The 17,904-nt window shown below is 35.7% G+C and overlaps 1 protein-coding gene across 2 annotated transcripts; it reads left to right on the top strand.

Annotated features, from left to right (window-relative positions):
• The first annotated feature begins 2,233 nt into the window (after window positions 1-2,233).
• LOC121373261 lies at window positions 2,234-17,325 on the top strand. Of its 2 annotated transcripts, none has more exons than XM_041499782.1 (2): window positions 2,234-2,534; window positions 16,272-17,325. In XM_041499782.1, exons 1-2 carry the CDS (start codon window positions 2,318-2,320, stop codon window positions 16,589-16,591), a joined length of 537 nt encoding a protein of 178 aa, XP_041355716.1. In that variant the 5' UTR covers window positions 2,234-2,317; the 3' UTR covers window positions 16,592-17,325. The 2 variants fall into 2 exon arrangements, with proteins under 2 accessions (XP_041355716.1, XP_041355717.1); XM_041499783.1 differs by lacking the exon at window positions 2,234-2,534 and adding an exon at window positions 13,720-13,771.
• Window positions 17,326-17,904: the final 579 nt, after the last annotated feature.

Here is a 17,904-nt window from a genome sequence, read left to right as displayed (position 1 = left end):
GGATATTTATACAGGGTTGTTTTTATTTTATTTATTTACTGTTTTTGTTTTGGTGACGCTGGATGGTTTTGTTTTGTGTTTTCGTAAGGCTGGGAATTTATTATCATTAAAAAAAAAAATTGGGGGTGGGGGTGGGGGAAGTAGATCCAGGTAGGGTGGTCTGTACAGTGTGCTGTGGCCAGCGAAATTTTAAGGTCGAGTCATGCTACCTCGGAAATATATTAAAAAGAAAACATCAACAACAAAACAGCCTGGTCTTGGGGTAGGGGAGAACCCTTTTCTGCTTAAGGACACATATTCAATCACCACCTCCGCAAACCCGCCATCACCCCCACTAAATTAAAATGTACTCCCATTGACAAGTGCGCATGTGCGACTCACATAGTCATATTCAAGGTTCCAATGTACCAAATCAATTCTTATTATCGATAATGTTAACGTTTACTAATACAACTTTTTATACTGGGTAAGCAGTGTATCAACAGTACAAACCCAGGCAGTACACCAATAAAACGTGTGGCACCTCACATCTAATTAATTTATGGTGTGTTTTTTTTTTTTTTTTTAGCAACCTACATTTTTATTTATTATTATTATTATTATTATTATTATTATTATTATCATTAATATTATCATTAATATCATTATTGTTGGGGTGGGTGGGTTGTTTTTTTTTTTTTTTGGGGGGGGGGGGGGTGGGGGGTGGAATGGTTGATTTGACGCTTATAACAAATACAAGTGTATTTATTTATTGGCAATGGAAAATAGTGTTTTCATAAATAATCAATGTCATTTCGACCCGCAACTGTTAACAGTTTACTGCGTAAATATTTCACGGTGCACCTCGAACTTTGAGATACAACTTTCTTCTTTGGTACAATGCAGGGCCTGAGGTAACCAGTCAATTTGTACCATAGTCATTTCGTACCTAATTTTACTATTTCGTACCCAAGTCATTTCGTACCTTAGTCATTTCGTACCATAGTTATTTGGTCATTTCGTACCCAAGTCATTTCGTACCATGGTTATTTCGTACCATGTGTGTTTGGTCATTTCGTACCTTGGTCATTTCGTACCAAAGTCATTTCGTACCTCAATCATTTATTGTGCAGCTTAGTTGAATGATAGATAGTAAAATGTCGAATTAATAGTTTAAAAAATAAATATTAGGTTAATGCAACCATATTGAAGCCCCACCCTTTAATAAAGAAAGAAAGTAAGAAAAAAAAGATGATATAATACTTTCATCTCCTCACGTTTCCGTTCATCATTATATTAATGGGACATTCCGGAGTTTGCTGTATTATAAGATGTTTCTAACTAATAAAATATTTCTACGATTAAACTTACATATTAAATATATTTTCTTGTTTAGAATATCAGTGTCTGTATATTCAGTGTGTTTCTGGTCGTCTTAATATTTGTAAGAAGCCCAAACTGGATTTTGTCTTCAAATAATTCCATACGTACGAAAAAAAAATATTTTAGGAAATAAAATCAAATTTAACCTAGTACAAATATTAGAACGATCAGAAACACGTTTAATATACAGCCACTAATATGTTATGCAGAAAAATATAGTTGGTATGTAATTACAATCATTAAACAGTCTCTGTTAGTCGATAACAACTTTAAAATTGCAGCAAACTCAGGAATGTCCCCTTAATTACCAACGAGCACCATGTGTTAGAATAACATATCAAGATCTTCTAAGACAAGCCGATCTCAGAAAAACCTTAATTACTCATGAAGACCGTGTGTTACAAGGCATGTTTACACTTCAACGTTTATTCGTCAACAATAAAATTAAGCAGTGGCATACCATGGCAAAAATAAGATACCGAGTACGAAATGACTATGGTACGAAATGACCAAACATTATGGTACGAGATGGTAAAAAGTAGGTACGAAATGGCTATGGTACGAAATGACTGTGGTACGAAATGAACAAAGCACTATGGTACGAAATGACCATAAACTATGGTACGAAATGGATGGTACGAAATTACTAGTAACCGGGCCTGATACTAGATGAAATAAAATTGCATACATTTTTAGCCGATATGAAACAAATTTTTTTTCCACAACCAACACACTCACATTTATAACCAATCAGGACTTGTGGTGTTAACTTCTCTATTAAAAGTTCGCTGCATCTCGAACTTTGACCCAGCTGGAAATTTTTGGTTTAGTGCTACCTATAGGGTTACGCTTCATATTAGATTATCCACGATTCATAGTGGTCGGCCATGTTGGTAGGCTGAACATAACATCAAAGCTATAAATTTTGTCGAATGTATCGTCCTGAACCAATGTAATGCCGACTACTTGTGGCATTGTTAGTTGTAATGCACGCCACGGGAGAGATAATAAACGGTTTTTTAGGCTTCCTAGCATAATCACGCGTCAGGGTGAAAAAACTCAAGAGAAAAGTGAAAGACGAAGGAGGCTTTGGCTTCGCTCTATAAACCGGTCAGACCTAGGAGAGAAAACATTGGACCATTTGAGAGTTTGTTCTGATCATTTTATATCTGGTAAGTTGTAATTATGTTCAAAACTTTGTTCAACCAATAATTATAATACAATTGCAAACAATTTTAATGCGAGCCTCTGGCGGGCATAATACATTAGGGTTACGCGTCATACTAGATTACCCACGATCCATAGCGGTCGGCCATGTTGGAAGGCTAACAAAGCGTCAACACCTAATAATAGCTAGGCCTAGTTGTCGAATCTTTTTGTTAGTTTTCATTCGTCCTAAACCAACATAATGCCGACTACTTGTGGCATTGTCAGTTGTAATGTCCGCTACGGGAGTGACAATAAAGGATTTATTTTTATTAAAGGCTTCCTAGCATTATCACGCGTCAGAGTGAAGAAACTAACGAAAAAAGTGAAAGACAAGGCGGCTTTGGTTTCAGCTATAAACCGATTGGACCTAGGACATGTCCTATTGATTTATCTTATAATAAATACTGAGTTCAAACCCAGTTTTTGATAAAATTGTGTTTGTGTGTTGTGCCCTTACAAATGTGTACCCATCAGTTGTTACATTTGACTGAAGAATGGAAATCCCATCACACACCTGTAAATATGTTTTATTACTATTAGGACAGTTACAATTGGCATCTGAATACCCCTGGAAAAAAATACATTCATAACAGATTCACTTGAAAAATAATTATTTCCAAAAAGAACTCTATATATTAACAAAAATAATCCTCCAAACATGTTTGCAGTCACTGTTGAAAATATTGGTAATTTTCAGGCATTGATTAGTGAATAACCCTAGCTGCACTGTAGCCCGAGTACTCTGACTGTAAGAGAGCTAGACAGACATTTGGACAGTTATACGCTCTCATTACAGTCAGAGATCAACCTATGTATATTTTTGGCAATTCCTGACAACCAAAAAGTTGGCAAAGATTCCCGCTCTAATACCACACCAATCCTATGTTTGACGTCAAATACCTTTACATCGATCATTTTCGAGTTAACTGATAAAAAAAAAATCCACATATTAATCACTAATACACATACTACAGAAAGAAATCTGACAGCACCTACATTCAGCTACGCTTCGTGATACTCCGTCGCCATAATTACAAAGCTCGGCGATCTATTTCAAGACGTAGATCACATGATTGCACACTGGGCGATTCCGCCTTGTGCAGCAGTTACAGGGGCCGTCTCATACCAAGCGACGTTACAACATGGATTAGTTTCTTTTTGTGTTTCTGCGATGGGATGTGCATGCTGTAAAGAACGTTTCGAGGATAAAAGTGGATGGTTGTGTAGAACAGGAATTTGTACACATTCAAAGGTGAACCAATGCACCAGAACTGGTCAGTGGCCGTGGTATGTGCTGTCCAGCCTGTGGGAAAGTACATATAAAAGATCCATTGCTAATGTAGCGGGTTTCATCTCCAATACTCATGTCAGAGTTACCAAATGTTTGACATCCAATAGCTAGTGATTAATAAATCAATGTGCTCTAGTGGTGTCGTTGAACAAAACATTTCAATATTTTTTAGTTTGATCTGAATAGCAAAACAACTATAATTATTTTGCAAGATAAGTTTTAAAGATCGAATGAGCTATGCACCGATTCAGTTTTGATTTTGCAGTAACAAGCATTGCCATCCGTCCCCTTAACGCCTCGGAATACATCGTATGATACCCCATCCCCTCAAGAGCGTTACGCAATTGTTGGAAAAAAAACCCACACACACTACTACTGTACTAGTGACTAATTCATAAAAAATAAAATAATCAAATTAAATTACTACTTACTTTATCTTTCATAAGAGGAGGCAATACGTAGCACATACTTTTGCCGTATTCTGTCGATAACACCCCAAATGTATCCTTCAAATTCAAAATGGAATCAATAATCTGTAACTGTTTTGGTTTAATGACGTAATTCAATCCAAATTCATCCAAAACGGCATTGGCCAACTCTTCCATGTTGTAACGTCGCTTGGTATGAGACCAGTGTGCGATCACGTGATCTTCGTCTCGAAATAGATCGCCGAGCTTTGTAATTATGGCAACGGAGTATCACAAAGCGTAGCTGAATGTGGGTGCTGTCGGATTTCTTTCTGTAGTATGTGTATTAGTGATTAATATGTGGATTTTTTTTTTTATCAGTTAACTCGAAAATGATCGATGTAAAGGTATTTGACGTCAAACATAGGATTGGTGTGGTATTAAAGCGGGAATCTTTGCCAACTTTTTGGTTGTCAGGAATTGCCAAAAAAAAACATAGGTTGATCTCTGACTGTAATGAGATCGTATAACTGTTCAAATGTCCGTCTAGCTCTCTTACAGTCAGAGTACTCGGGCGGGGAGGGGCGAAACATGTTAATGAACTAGGTAATGGTGCAAGAAATATTGGTCGCCTGTGTTCTACCTAGTACTTGTGCATAATTTTTTTTAAATATTACCACATGAGTGTTCCAAAACCTGCCCAGTTTTGGAACAGTTTAAAAAAAAAAAAAAAAAATGTCCTTCACCAAAAAGTAAAAATTTCATTATATTCATTTAATAAACACCATTCAAAATACACCACTAGAGCATATTGTTTATTAATCACCGGCTATTGGATGTCAAACATTTGGTAATTTTTACAAAGTCTTAGAAAGGAAACCCACTACTTTTTTCAAGTAGCAAGAAACGTACAAAATCAACACTTATCTGTTTATCCTGACAAGTGTAAATCTACTGGGGGGGGGGGGGGGGGGGGGGGGGGGGGGGGGGGGAGATAAAATGTACCTCTGTGTATTGTTCAATGCATCTTCATTTCGAGCAATCAAAACCGATGTCCATGTACTTGAATAAAACAAACCAGTTATTTGGACAGGTGACAATATTGTGCTTATTTCTATTGCTGGCAAGGAATATTTTATATGTACCATCCTAGAGACAGGATAGCACATACCACATCCTTGTGGTGCACTGGCTGGAATACGGAATAGCCCAATGTGCCCACAGACAGGGATCGATCCCACACTAGACAAGCACTTTACCACTGGACTACATCCCAGACCCTATATAACAAAAGTAATGACACCTATATAGGTGCTGACAAAATAACTAATCGCAAAAAAAAAGTGTTGTTAAATTATAATCATCATAACTGAATTTAACTCTTTTTTTTTCTTCTCACTTTTTGACTGTGTACACGTTTCGCCCTCCCAGGGCTCATCAGTGCAGCTTGGGTTTCTTATCAATTAGTATTGATAAGAAAATTGCAGACGTGTTTTTTGGTGAGTTAGTCATACTTTGTAATAAGTACACGTATAGTTCACATAGTTTTATAATTAAATTCAATGTTCATAAATCCATCACCAGTGATACTAAATACCTGTACATGTGTACAGTAGTTTGTATTTGAAAAGTTATTTTCTTTTAGTTTTATTAGCACATTTCACTTTCTTCACTGCCACTCCCTTCCTATAGTCAATACAATACCACTTTCCAGTGGGTGCTTTAATTCCACACAAGAAAAATGAAACCATTCAAACGGCTTGTGGAGAGAGTGCTGAATTGCATGTGATCATTGGTGAATCATTAGCAGAATCATCGCAAATACCATATAGTGCTGGATCTTCATCTAATTTGTCAAGAAGCTGTGACCTGATTGGTTCGAAATCTATGCCAGTTTCAACATTAATCACTTCTAACTCTGTGACAGTAATGTCCTTAACGAGTAACTTGCAGTGAGTAATTATTTCAGACTTGGATGCAGACTGAAAGGATAACAGGATATTTGGGTTAGAGTCCCTTTGGAATATAGCATTCATTGTACTCTCTTGTTACAGCCAAGCATGCTGGTTTTTCACCTTAATTGCACTGAAAAATACATCCCACTCTACTGATGTGGCCCCATGAATTTCCTTTTTTTAATGAGCTGTTGATTCTGTTGCTTTTTTCGGTGGAGGCTGATCTACCTGCTCATCCAGCCGGGGTTTTTTTAAGTTCTTGAAGTGAAGTTAATGTTTTTAAGTGGTGCATAGTCAACAGAAGTGATGCAGGCAACATTCAATAGGCTGGTTTCTGTGTCACAGTGCTGCTTTCCCGTAACCTCACACTGGCTTCAATATAAAATAACGTGGATGCCACATGAGAAAATGATGCGCCAAGTCCTTCTTTACAATTACAATGGACACAAAGAACTTTATCAGCTTTACCGAAAATAATCCACGAATAAAGCGATGTGTCACTAAGTCATTGTGAATGCATCACCCTTGCACGTATCACATGGACTGAATCATGGATGTAAACACCAACATCCCTCACCCAACCACACACAAAACGGTCATATGCATCCAAACTTTTATAATTCTGTAATATAATAAGTCCTTCAGCGTATAAAAAGGGCTTGGCTAAAAATCAGGTAATTTATCAGATCTGTGCACGTAAATGTCGGATAGAACTGGGGGTCCTGAAGCCATTTTCCACAGGCAATTTTGTACGAATCCTGCTTCCAAATATATCAAGTTTTTTCCATATCTGCTCTTTGCCGTCTTATCCTGTGTATCAAAATAATCCTGCATGTTATCAAAATAATCCAGTGTCTACTAACAGTTAAAAAAAAAAATATTTAAAAGGAGTTAAGTTATAAATCTAACTGCGAAGCTCGTATTTGTATACAACAGTGAAACGCTATTGTTTGCCTTCCACAATGGCCGGCCGCACAGAGGTATGGGTAATATTGCTATTCTTAGCACATATCGCGGAACCCTCTATTGACGATACCGAAATACACGAGGGTAATAATCTCTTTATCATATAAGCTCAAACTTAATACATGTTTTTTAAACTGTACACGCAACTTTAATTCCAGTCTGCCATTACTAGATATTCAAATGACGTAAGAATATGTGACGCGGTGTATTTTTGAATGGAAATGATGTCAAACTCGAATGACGTCATTTTGGATGTCCTTACATCAAAATAAAGTTATGCCTACGTTTTTAGTTTTCTGAACACTGGACAGCTTTCAGTGTCAAACTGCCATTGAAATGTAGGTTTGCTTAAATATCAATAAACCTAGTGCCGAGACCTCGACTAATTTACATCTAATTTGCAAAGTTATCAAATTCTTAAACTAATTTGATTGCACTGAAAATGTAAGATATTATATGATTATATATATATATATATAAACACCATCAACGTCCCAAACTGCGTTCACCTAATGACAAAAACACGAATACGATATTTGAGGAAATACTATTCTACATTTTTCAGCTACAATACGTGAAAAAAAAAATTGCAATCAAGTAACGTAAAAAATCAACAATGTGGATGTAAAACAAATCCATTCTAATAAATAAAAGTGAAACACCCTCCGTTAAAAAGGAAAGGGTACGACGTTTCTAACTGCGTTCAGGTGCATGCGTTTTCAAAAAGTATCTTCCTGCGCATGTGCGGTTCATCATTTTCCATTTTTACGGCAACTACATGAAAAAATATATGTTTCTTCATTATGCACAGTTGCCGAACACTTAATTTATTAATTGTTTTAAAGGAAAACTTCAATTTATCAAGCTTTCTGGTCCGGTCCGAGTTTTATCAACACACATCGCTCAAACTTGATGTCAATACTGATAGGCATTACGTTCATACCTGCGAATAGTTTATAAAATATCATTTTCTTTAATGAATTGATTCGAAATTAACACAATTTATATACTCAAAATTATTTACAACTGTTATGAATGGATTATGAATACTATTCACTACAATAGAGGCACAAAAATGTGGCATATCTTTTGCAGATCGAATATAATAATTGAAATTGTTTTCTAACAGCAGGGGTCTTAAAAATCGGAAAAATTAAATACTTCGGTCTTGTTGATCTGGCACGTGAGAGGTCATGTGATACGCACCGAATATTAATTAATCTTTCTCCATTTTAAGTCAATTTTTACGAGTCATGTGGACCTGATATCGGTAATTCTAAGGAATAAACAAAAACGACTTGGTAAAATTAATGGTTTTAGGGGTTTATAAAGTTTTGTATTTAGATACTTACTTTTCTCAACTTATTGTTTATAAAAATGTTCCTGAACTATGAAGAAAAACCTCATAAATGAACGACATGCCGATGACAACAAATCGGATGCTGATTGCGCGAACTGTGCACGAGAAAACAAAGTGAACGGAATTTGAAACATAACGCAGTTAGGGATGTTGACTATATATAGCCTATAATATACTGTTCTGAGTATTGCTATAGCCTATAATATACTGTTCTGAGTATTGCTATAGCCTATAATATACTGTTCTGAGTACTATTGTATATTTGAGTATTGCTATAGCCTATAGTCCTAACTTTGTAATTTAATCATGTTCATAGATAATTTTTAAAAACAAAAGTTCTCTTTATTCTGGTACAAAATCAATAATGAATTTTATTAAAATGACATTTTGTTTTAAATTTAACACCAAAAACAGACAGCGGTAAACACAAACTCTTTAAAGGCGCTCAATCACCGATTTAGTGGGCCTTATTTCTCTAAATATGGATTATAAATGGAAATTACATTCATTTGGAATACCAAACCTAGTTACTGTATGATCCAAAACATTTTGATTGAACTACGATCGAGGGAATTCCATGATCGAGGGAATTCCATGACACGCTTCATGTTTTAAATTTGGAAGTCTTGTGAAAAGTCATAAAAATACGGCAAAACAGACTCGTAGTGATGAGGCTGTATATACAACAACCGTATAATATATTTTATAATTTTATATAAACAACAACCGCGTTGTATAGAGACTTGGTAAATGAGGGCCGGCTATATAATAAAATAATAATAAAAAAATATTATTTCATGATGAAAATAACTGAATATGCTGAAATAAAATAATATACAGTTTGAACATGAACTCACCATTTATTATTATCATTATTATTATTATTATTATTATTATCCTCAGGCGCGTGTGCATGGAATTTAGCAGGGGAGAGAGTCTAGCTGGTTACAACGCTATAGTGCTTGGTTCGAAACGTATAACATGTTTTCCAGCGTCACAAATGTGGCATACAACCAGCCAGTCGTTTTTTTTCATTAAACGTTTGCAAATTATTTTGACTGATTCGCAAAGTGGTTTAATGTACAGCATAAAAAACAACAAAAGAAAACAAAAAAAAACGCCAAAAAACCCCCAGTATAGGGGCCTACTGTCGCTTGTTTTGGCGTACAAAGGTTGGCTTAATTATTACTTAATTCAGTTCTACATGCAGGAAGAAGTTCAGCCTGCCGTTTGTGTGTGTGTGCACGCACATTATTAATCTTGCATTTTTATAGACACCCCCCCCCCACCCCCCGATAAAAATACTGCCCCCGCCACCCAAAAATGTAGTAGTAGACTAATAATAATAATAATAATAATAATAATAATACTATATTATTATTATTACATGTATTATAATGTTGGTAAAATCACGTCGCGGTGGGGGCTGTTGTTACAGAAATATTACATAAATTTAGAGGGGACCTGGGAGTGGTCTCAGTGTTACTGGTATAAAAAAAAAATGTATTTTGAGTTTTATTACCCCTTGAAATTTTATTTGTGGTAAAATCAACTTTAATTTTTTTTTTATTACGTAAGGAATGAATGAATGGAATGAATGAATGTTTAACGACACCCCTTATTACGTAAGGAGCCTCAAAATTGCAATGGGAGAAAAATTATTAAGTTCAAGTCCTGTTGTTAGTTTGTGTACTGTCCGAAGTTAGTTTCTCTTTCAGATAATTACCTCAGCAGCTGATAATTTGTAATTTTTATTTTTATTTATTTATTTATTTATTATTATTAATTTTTTGTTATTACTGTAGGGGCAATATTACGTTGTTCGAAGATTCATATACCCCCCTGTCCCCCTGTTGAGAAAACGCACTGTTTGTACAGTAATTAGTATGTATTCCTTCTATTCCAGATGGTTCAGTAATATGGATCAATCAAATACTTATTACGTTGTTCGAAGATTCATATACCCCCCCTGTCCCCCTGTTGAGAAAACGCACTGTTTGTACAGTAATTAGTATGTATTCCTTCTATTCCAGATGGTTCAGTAATATGGATCAATCAAATACTTATTGTCTATATACATTTTTGCTGTAAATATAGCCAGCCTCCGCTAACGAAGGCTATATACATGGCCGTCGTATATAGTCACATCGTATATAAACGCCGTCTAGTTCAGAGTATTCTTTCAAAATGTAACAATTCCTATCCCAAGTCTACTGTTATGGCATATTTTGGTCTCACTACACAGATCTTACATGAGTCTATACAAATATGTTCATATACTTACCATTTGTGACACCCAATAGCCGATATGTATTTTTGTGCTGGGGTGTCGTTAAACAAACATTCAATCAATCAATCAATCACTACACAGATCACTTCCGGGTGAGAGTTCATTCATCACGGTCCACTATAGTTCCTAATTGTGACACATGTTATGGTTCATATATTCACTTCTAGGAAATGGTGAAGAATTAAAACAATATGTATGTTTAATGGCAAGCCGCCTGGCTGTATTTTGCCCATGTTATTTTGTAATATTGTGCATCGACCTTTTGGGACATAGGTATACAGTGCAAGTGACAACCGGAGTGAATCGGTTAATGAACCACCTGTTCTTCGCTTGAAGTTGGGCAATTTAACATGGGTTTCAATGGCAGATGACATCTGTGTAGTGAGACCATAATGTAAAACATGAAATTACTGTTTATCCCCAAAAATATATGTTTAGCAAGCCAAAATTAAAATGTACTAGTGTAGCATCCTTATAAAATGTAATTACATAGATGTGGATTTGAGCCAAGCCTATTTGGGTAAATATTGCAAACATGTCAATTTTATTTATTTTTATTATTTTTATTTTATTTTTATTTTTTAGGGGTGTGTGTCAAAATGTATATTCTAGTATTCTTACATGCAATAAATAAATTGATCTGAGTGTCTAACACTGAGTTTCTCATTGTAAAAAGTCAAAATTCAAGATCACAAGGTCAATATCCAAATTCACCCTAATTTCTGTGATTTTGTGTATAATAAATTTTTTCGAATGTACAGTCATGGTGACAAACAGTTTTGATGGTATTGTGAATATATAACATAGTATTCTACTATGAAAGTAGAATTGGTATTTGCCATTAATAATAATAATTATGTGGATCTTCATGCTGATATGTACAGAAAAAAACTGGATTTCAACACTTCATTATGAAACAGTTGTTGTCCATTGCAACAATTGATGAAAACTAATATTTTTAATGAACTAACTAGATAATTAGCTTCTTTATATGTTCCCCATATCAGAACTACCAACAAGGTCATACATTACCATAGTGGCTGCTTGATTGATGGCCATCTATTGTGTGGACGACCAAGGAGTAACAATGTGATATGAAGTTTTATTGGATGGTATGGTGCATCTATCTTTGGTGTATTGGTTAGAGTTAATAAGTTACACGGCTCTAGTATAGCTTGTCATGGTGTAAATGACCCAAATTATCAAATTGACTTCAAACCAAGTTTGACAAAATCTGTCACTAGACTTTACGGTCTCACTACACAGATCACTTCCGGGTGAGAGTTCATTCATTCATCACGGTCCTATAGTTACTAATTGTGACACATGTTATGGTTCACATATTCACTTCTAGGAAATGGTGAAGAATTAAAACAATATGTATGTTTAATGGTAAGCCTTCTGGCTGTATTTTGCCCATGTTATTTTGTAATATTGTGCATCAACCTTTTGGGACATAGGTATGTATGTTTAATGGTAAGCCCTCTGGCTGTATTTTGCCCATGTTATTTTGTAATATTGTGCATCAACCTTTTGGGACATAGGTATACAGAGCAAGTGACAACCGGAGTGAATCGGTTAATGAACCACCTGTTCGGACCGGTACTACAGCCAGATGCGGTCATATAGCAAAAAACTGAGACTGAAATGTTCTCAATTTTGGAGTGAAAATGAATGCTCCAAATAGCCATTATTCTTCTCTGAATTATGGACCGTTGACATAATTCAATTATTTTTATAAAATATCAATAATAAGTGGAATATACTGGTTATGTAGATGGTTTAATAAAGTACTTTTAGGTACAAATCCAATGTATAAATTGTCATATAATACTTTGTTGGGTCAATAATTAGGTCAGCCATCCGTGACAGAGCGCCTTTAAACTACACGATGTTGGTTTGTAAGTGTCAAGTTATCCAGGGCTAACTCTGGCTCTCGCAAAATGTGAATTTTATTTTAATTTGGTGAAATAATTACATGTAATAATTGACATTTTAAAGAAAATAACTGTTGATTTCTGCAATTTTTGAAGTTTATAATAGACAATTTGGCGAATATATGCTCACCCAAAGCTAGCCCTGTCATCCAATAGTATTGTTCATTGGACCAATCCATGATCATTTTTCAGTGAGAAATTATTTTTATTTTTCCTGTTATGGGTAATACATCTATTTAGAGAATAACTAACGAGCTACAAGGAATTATGAATTATCTGTCCCGAGTGAATGAATGTAAACCCGAGCCTTTGGCGAGGATTTTACAACATTCATTCATGAAGGAAAGATAATTTGTGACTCCTTGTAGCAAGTTGATTATTCTCTTTATTACCCATTGTCAATTTTAACTGATTTTTAATGTAAAAAATCCTCTGCAGTCTACAACAAAGCCATCAGCCATTACGTCATATAGTATTTTATTACCCATACGGGCTCAAATATACAGGGTAATATTTTTTCGATCTCTGCACAGTGTGCAGATTGCTTCTACAGCCACTGATTGGCTGGCTTAAAAATCACAATGTTTGGTTGGTTGCTTGTCATGGCCGGATTACACATACGTTATACGTCATGAGTCAGATTACACATACGTTATACGTCAGATTATACGTCATGAGTCAGATTACACATACGTTATACGATATACAAAGATTTACAAAAACAAATGGACTCGCTTGTTTCGTAAACATGAAATGGTATATTTTCATAACCAGCGGCTTTAGTAATATATAAAAATAATTATTTTCAAATGCAAATACAGTCGTATTATTTTGTACTGTAAACATTTGGCTGTAAGAAGAATGCCGTTATGCTATGACGTCACTTACATTACGTCAGGTAATGTGCGTAAGATTATATGACGTAATGGCTGATGGCTTTGTTGTAGACTGCAGAGGAATCTTTACATTAAAAATCAGTTAAAATTGACAATGGGTAATAAAGAGAATAACCAACTCGCTACGAGGAGTTACGAATTATCTGTCCCTCGTGAATGAATGTAAAACCCTCGGGTTTACAACATTCATTCACTCGGGACAGATAATTCATAATTCCTCGTAGCTCGTTAGTTATTCTCTAATGTAAGTGACGTCATAGCATAACTGTTCTTTTTACAGCTAAATGTTTGCAGTACAAAATAATACAACTGTATTTGCATTTGAAAATAATTATTTTTATATATTACTAAAGCTGCTGTTTATGAAAATATACCATTTAATGTTTACGAAACAAATGAGTCCATTTGTTTTTGTAAATCTTTGTAGATCGTATAAGGTATGTGTAATCTGACTCATGAATGGAAACATTATATGAATGAAAGTGAAGTTCCGGCCATGGCAAGCAACCAACCAAACGTCGTGATTTTTAAGCCAGCCAATCAGTGGCTGTAGAAGCAATCTGCACACTGTGCAGAGATCGAAAAAATATTACCCTGTATATTTGAGCCCATATGGGTAATAAATATATATATATTTAAGAATTGACCGCAATTATTTTTTGGTTCATGCAAGTATGAACCGAAAAAACTATGTACGATAAATTGTTATAATACAAAAGTGTGCACATCATTTTTGTCGGTTCATACTTGGATGAACCGAAAAATAATTGCGGTAAATTCTTATAATTGAATTTATATGCATACTTTAACAATACATAACTGAATTTATTTTGTTTAGCTTTATAAATACGCCTGTAGTATTGTTTTTGTAAACTTCATTGATACTTATGTCGCGTAAGAATGCAAATGTTCATTCACTATTATTTGAATCAGGTGATTTGTTTTGTAAATGACATCATTTCCTCTAGCTTTTGTGCATTTTTACTGATCATATATTTATATTGGAAGAAATTGTCCTATTTGTGTTTAGTTTATATTTTATGAATGTGAATGTGGACATTATTGGGGGCCCCAATTGAATGAGCGCCAAAGGCGCGAGGTATTTCGGGGGGGGGACAAAATTCAAAGGTTATTTGCCTGTTACTGTAACTCTCGCAGTTAATCTCGATCTGTTAGTCTCGCTACAACGTTTACATTCAGTCGAGATGTAAAGGTTATCCCCCCCCCCCCAAAAAAAAAAGAGCCAAAATTATTGCTGGCCACCCACCCACCCCCGTGCTACGGGCCTGTAATTTTCGCCAACAGCTGTAGAACATTGCTTACAAGTAAGTTAACAAGCGTGAAGTATACTACATTATTTCTTTGGCCACCGACCAAGTCTCATGTCATGATTAGTGAAGATTTTTGTTTTTTTAAACCAGTGCGTATAGATCTACATCATACATGTCTACTCTGCTATAGCATTTTCCATTAATTTATTGTATACATTTTTTTGTATTGCTATTGTAGCTTTCACGTTTGTTTTCTGCAATATCTAAATATTATTGCCTGAATAATCCGGCTTGTTGCACTAAAGTAGTACGAGCCAGTGGGGGGGGGGGGGGGGGGGGGGTGTAGTAGGTGTGGCTTACATTTTTCGGTTCATTGAGATATGAACAAAACAAAAGGAAGCACCTCTGGGCCAATCAGATTGTCATAAAGTGTATACACGCAAAGAAAATTTAATTTATATATATGTGTGTGTGTGTGTGTGCCTATGAACATTTAGCTAGTTATAGGCAGTATAGGCCTATGTTTTAAGAGACCTATGGTACTAAAAATTAAATTTCAATTTCAAAGATATCTGGTATCATTATTATATTCAAGTGATCATGGATATGTATCAACCCAAAAAAGCTTCCTTAAAAGACCCTAAACATTCATTTATTTGTTTATTTTTAAAACATTTGGCAAGTGATAAACACAAAGTTTTTCATTTATACAGGGCTTCTAGATTATGGTAGCCCCACTCCCATGGCTAGTGATATTCATTGTTGGGCTAGCAAATAACTACTATTACCATGCCCAACGGCTAGTGAATTATTTTTGGTCAAATGTTACAGTTAAAGTCTTTTAAGAATATCCATCCCCCACCCTCAACACCCCCAGTGTTAGTTTTTTAAGAATATCCATCCCCCACCCTCAACACCCCCAGTGTTAGTTTTTTAAGAATATCCATCCCCCACCCTCAACCCCCCCAGTGTTAGTTTTTTAAGAATATCCATCCCCCACCCTCAACACCCCCAGTGTTAGTTTTTTAAGAATATCCATCCCCCACCCTCAACACCCCCAGTGTTAGTTTTTTAAGAATATCCATCCCCCACCCTCAACACCCCCAGTGTTAGTTTTTTAAAGCTATGTCTCTCTCTTTAGATGTTATATCCGACTATTACTATTAATTAGTAAAATTGTATTAACTTAAAGTAAAGTACGGCTGGTGAATTTTTAATTGTGGCTAGTAAATGTTTAAAACCACTAATCCCATGGCTAGTCGATTTTATAACAATTCTAGAAGTCCTGATTTATATATTAATTTTTACTCCTTTTTTTTCTGTTTAGGAAATCCATCAACTCTGTATGATGACACAAATCCAGACTGGATTCCAACCATCAATCTGGGATATGAACACACAACCGATCACGGTCAAAGATACACTCGCATTCAAAACAGAAAGGAGACGAAGCGGATGAAGGAAGCGGCCATGACCCTTGTTTCTCTGAGTTTGTCACTCGCAGAAGGCACAAATTATACACGTCCAAATTCTACTCCCAAGTTGAGCGAGAAAATAACAGAACTCTCAGATTCAGAAAAATTGAAAGGGGCACTGTCACAAATTTCTGAACTGAAGGTAGAAAATGAAAAATTGATTACCATATGAGTGGTGTGTGCTGCCCAGTCCTGGAACAGTTTAAAAAAAAAAAAAATTATATTCATTTAATAAACACCATTCAAAATGGAGGTTTTTTTTTTTTTTGTTGGGGGCTCCCTCGTCCTTCATGTTGTATCAGCAGGTTTCTTCTGTTACATCTCTCACAAATGTCCAACATATAATAGGAATATTTGGATAACCGATGTACAGAGGACAAAGCAGTACCTACCAATGGATTACTATAAATGAAATTTTTTTTTACTTGAGTACTCACCAGGCAACATATCAAGTATTAATTAATACGGCTGCAAAACATTAAGATGCATGAAAGAATTTTAAATACCCAGGCCCGTACGCAGAAATTTATATGGGGTGGGGCATAATCGACGGCCGGAGTTGCTAGGAGGGTCCGGGGGCATGTCTCTCCCCCCCCCCACCCCCGCCCCCGAATTTTTTTTAAATCTAGAATGCAGGAGATGCATTTTCCTGCATTCTGGGAAGTAAATTTGAAATGTTTCTTTGCCTCGGTTCACATCGTGGGACTATTTTAACTTTTTATACACATCAACGGATGGACCTGGGCACCCCCCCCCCCCTTCCCCTGATACCAACCTCTATTTTTTTTCGTTATCTGTGTAGCAAAGTAAAGTTTGTTTTGTTTAACAACACGTGTTAGTATGTGTGTGTGATAAAGGAATGTCAATGAATACCATAAAGCTACACATTAGTGGTTAAACTTTTAATTTTTGTTTGTTTTTTGTTGTTGTTTTTGTCGGTGGTGATGGTGGTGTTGCGTTTGCTAAACGAACTGGGGGGGGGGGGGGGCACTTATATAGATTGTTCCCCGGCATTGAAAAGTGAGGGGGACACGTCCCCCCTGTCCCCCACCGATCGACGCCCATGCTCATGTGAACTAAGCAAATGTCAATTGGTCATACGATTCGGACATCGCAAAAGCAATAAACGCGATGCACCGCGGGTGAGGTTTTTTACAGTCGTGATTACAAACGAGTATAATTTGTAATAAGTACACGTGTATATATAGTCGACATAGTTTTATAATTAATTCAGTGTTCATAAATCCATCATCAGTGATGGTAAATACCTGTACATGTTGTGTACAGCAGTTTGTATGGTAAATACCTGTACATGTTGTGTACAGCAGTTTGTATGGTAAATACCTGTACATGTTGTGTACAGCAGTTTGTATTTGAACCGTTATTTTCTTTTATTAGCTTGTTTCACTTTCTTCACTGCCACTCCCTTCCTACAGTCCATACAATACCACTTTCCAGTGCGCGCTTTCTTCACTGCCACTCCCT

Source organism: Gigantopelta aegis, chromosome 5 (assembly GCF_016097555.1).
Source record: "Gigantopelta aegis isolate Gae_Host chromosome 5, Gae_host_genome, whole genome shotgun sequence".
Taxonomy (NCBI): domain Eukaryota; kingdom Metazoa; phylum Mollusca; class Gastropoda; order Neomphalida; family Peltospiridae; genus Gigantopelta; species Gigantopelta aegis.
This window is presented reverse-complemented; position numbering and strand designations above follow the sequence as displayed.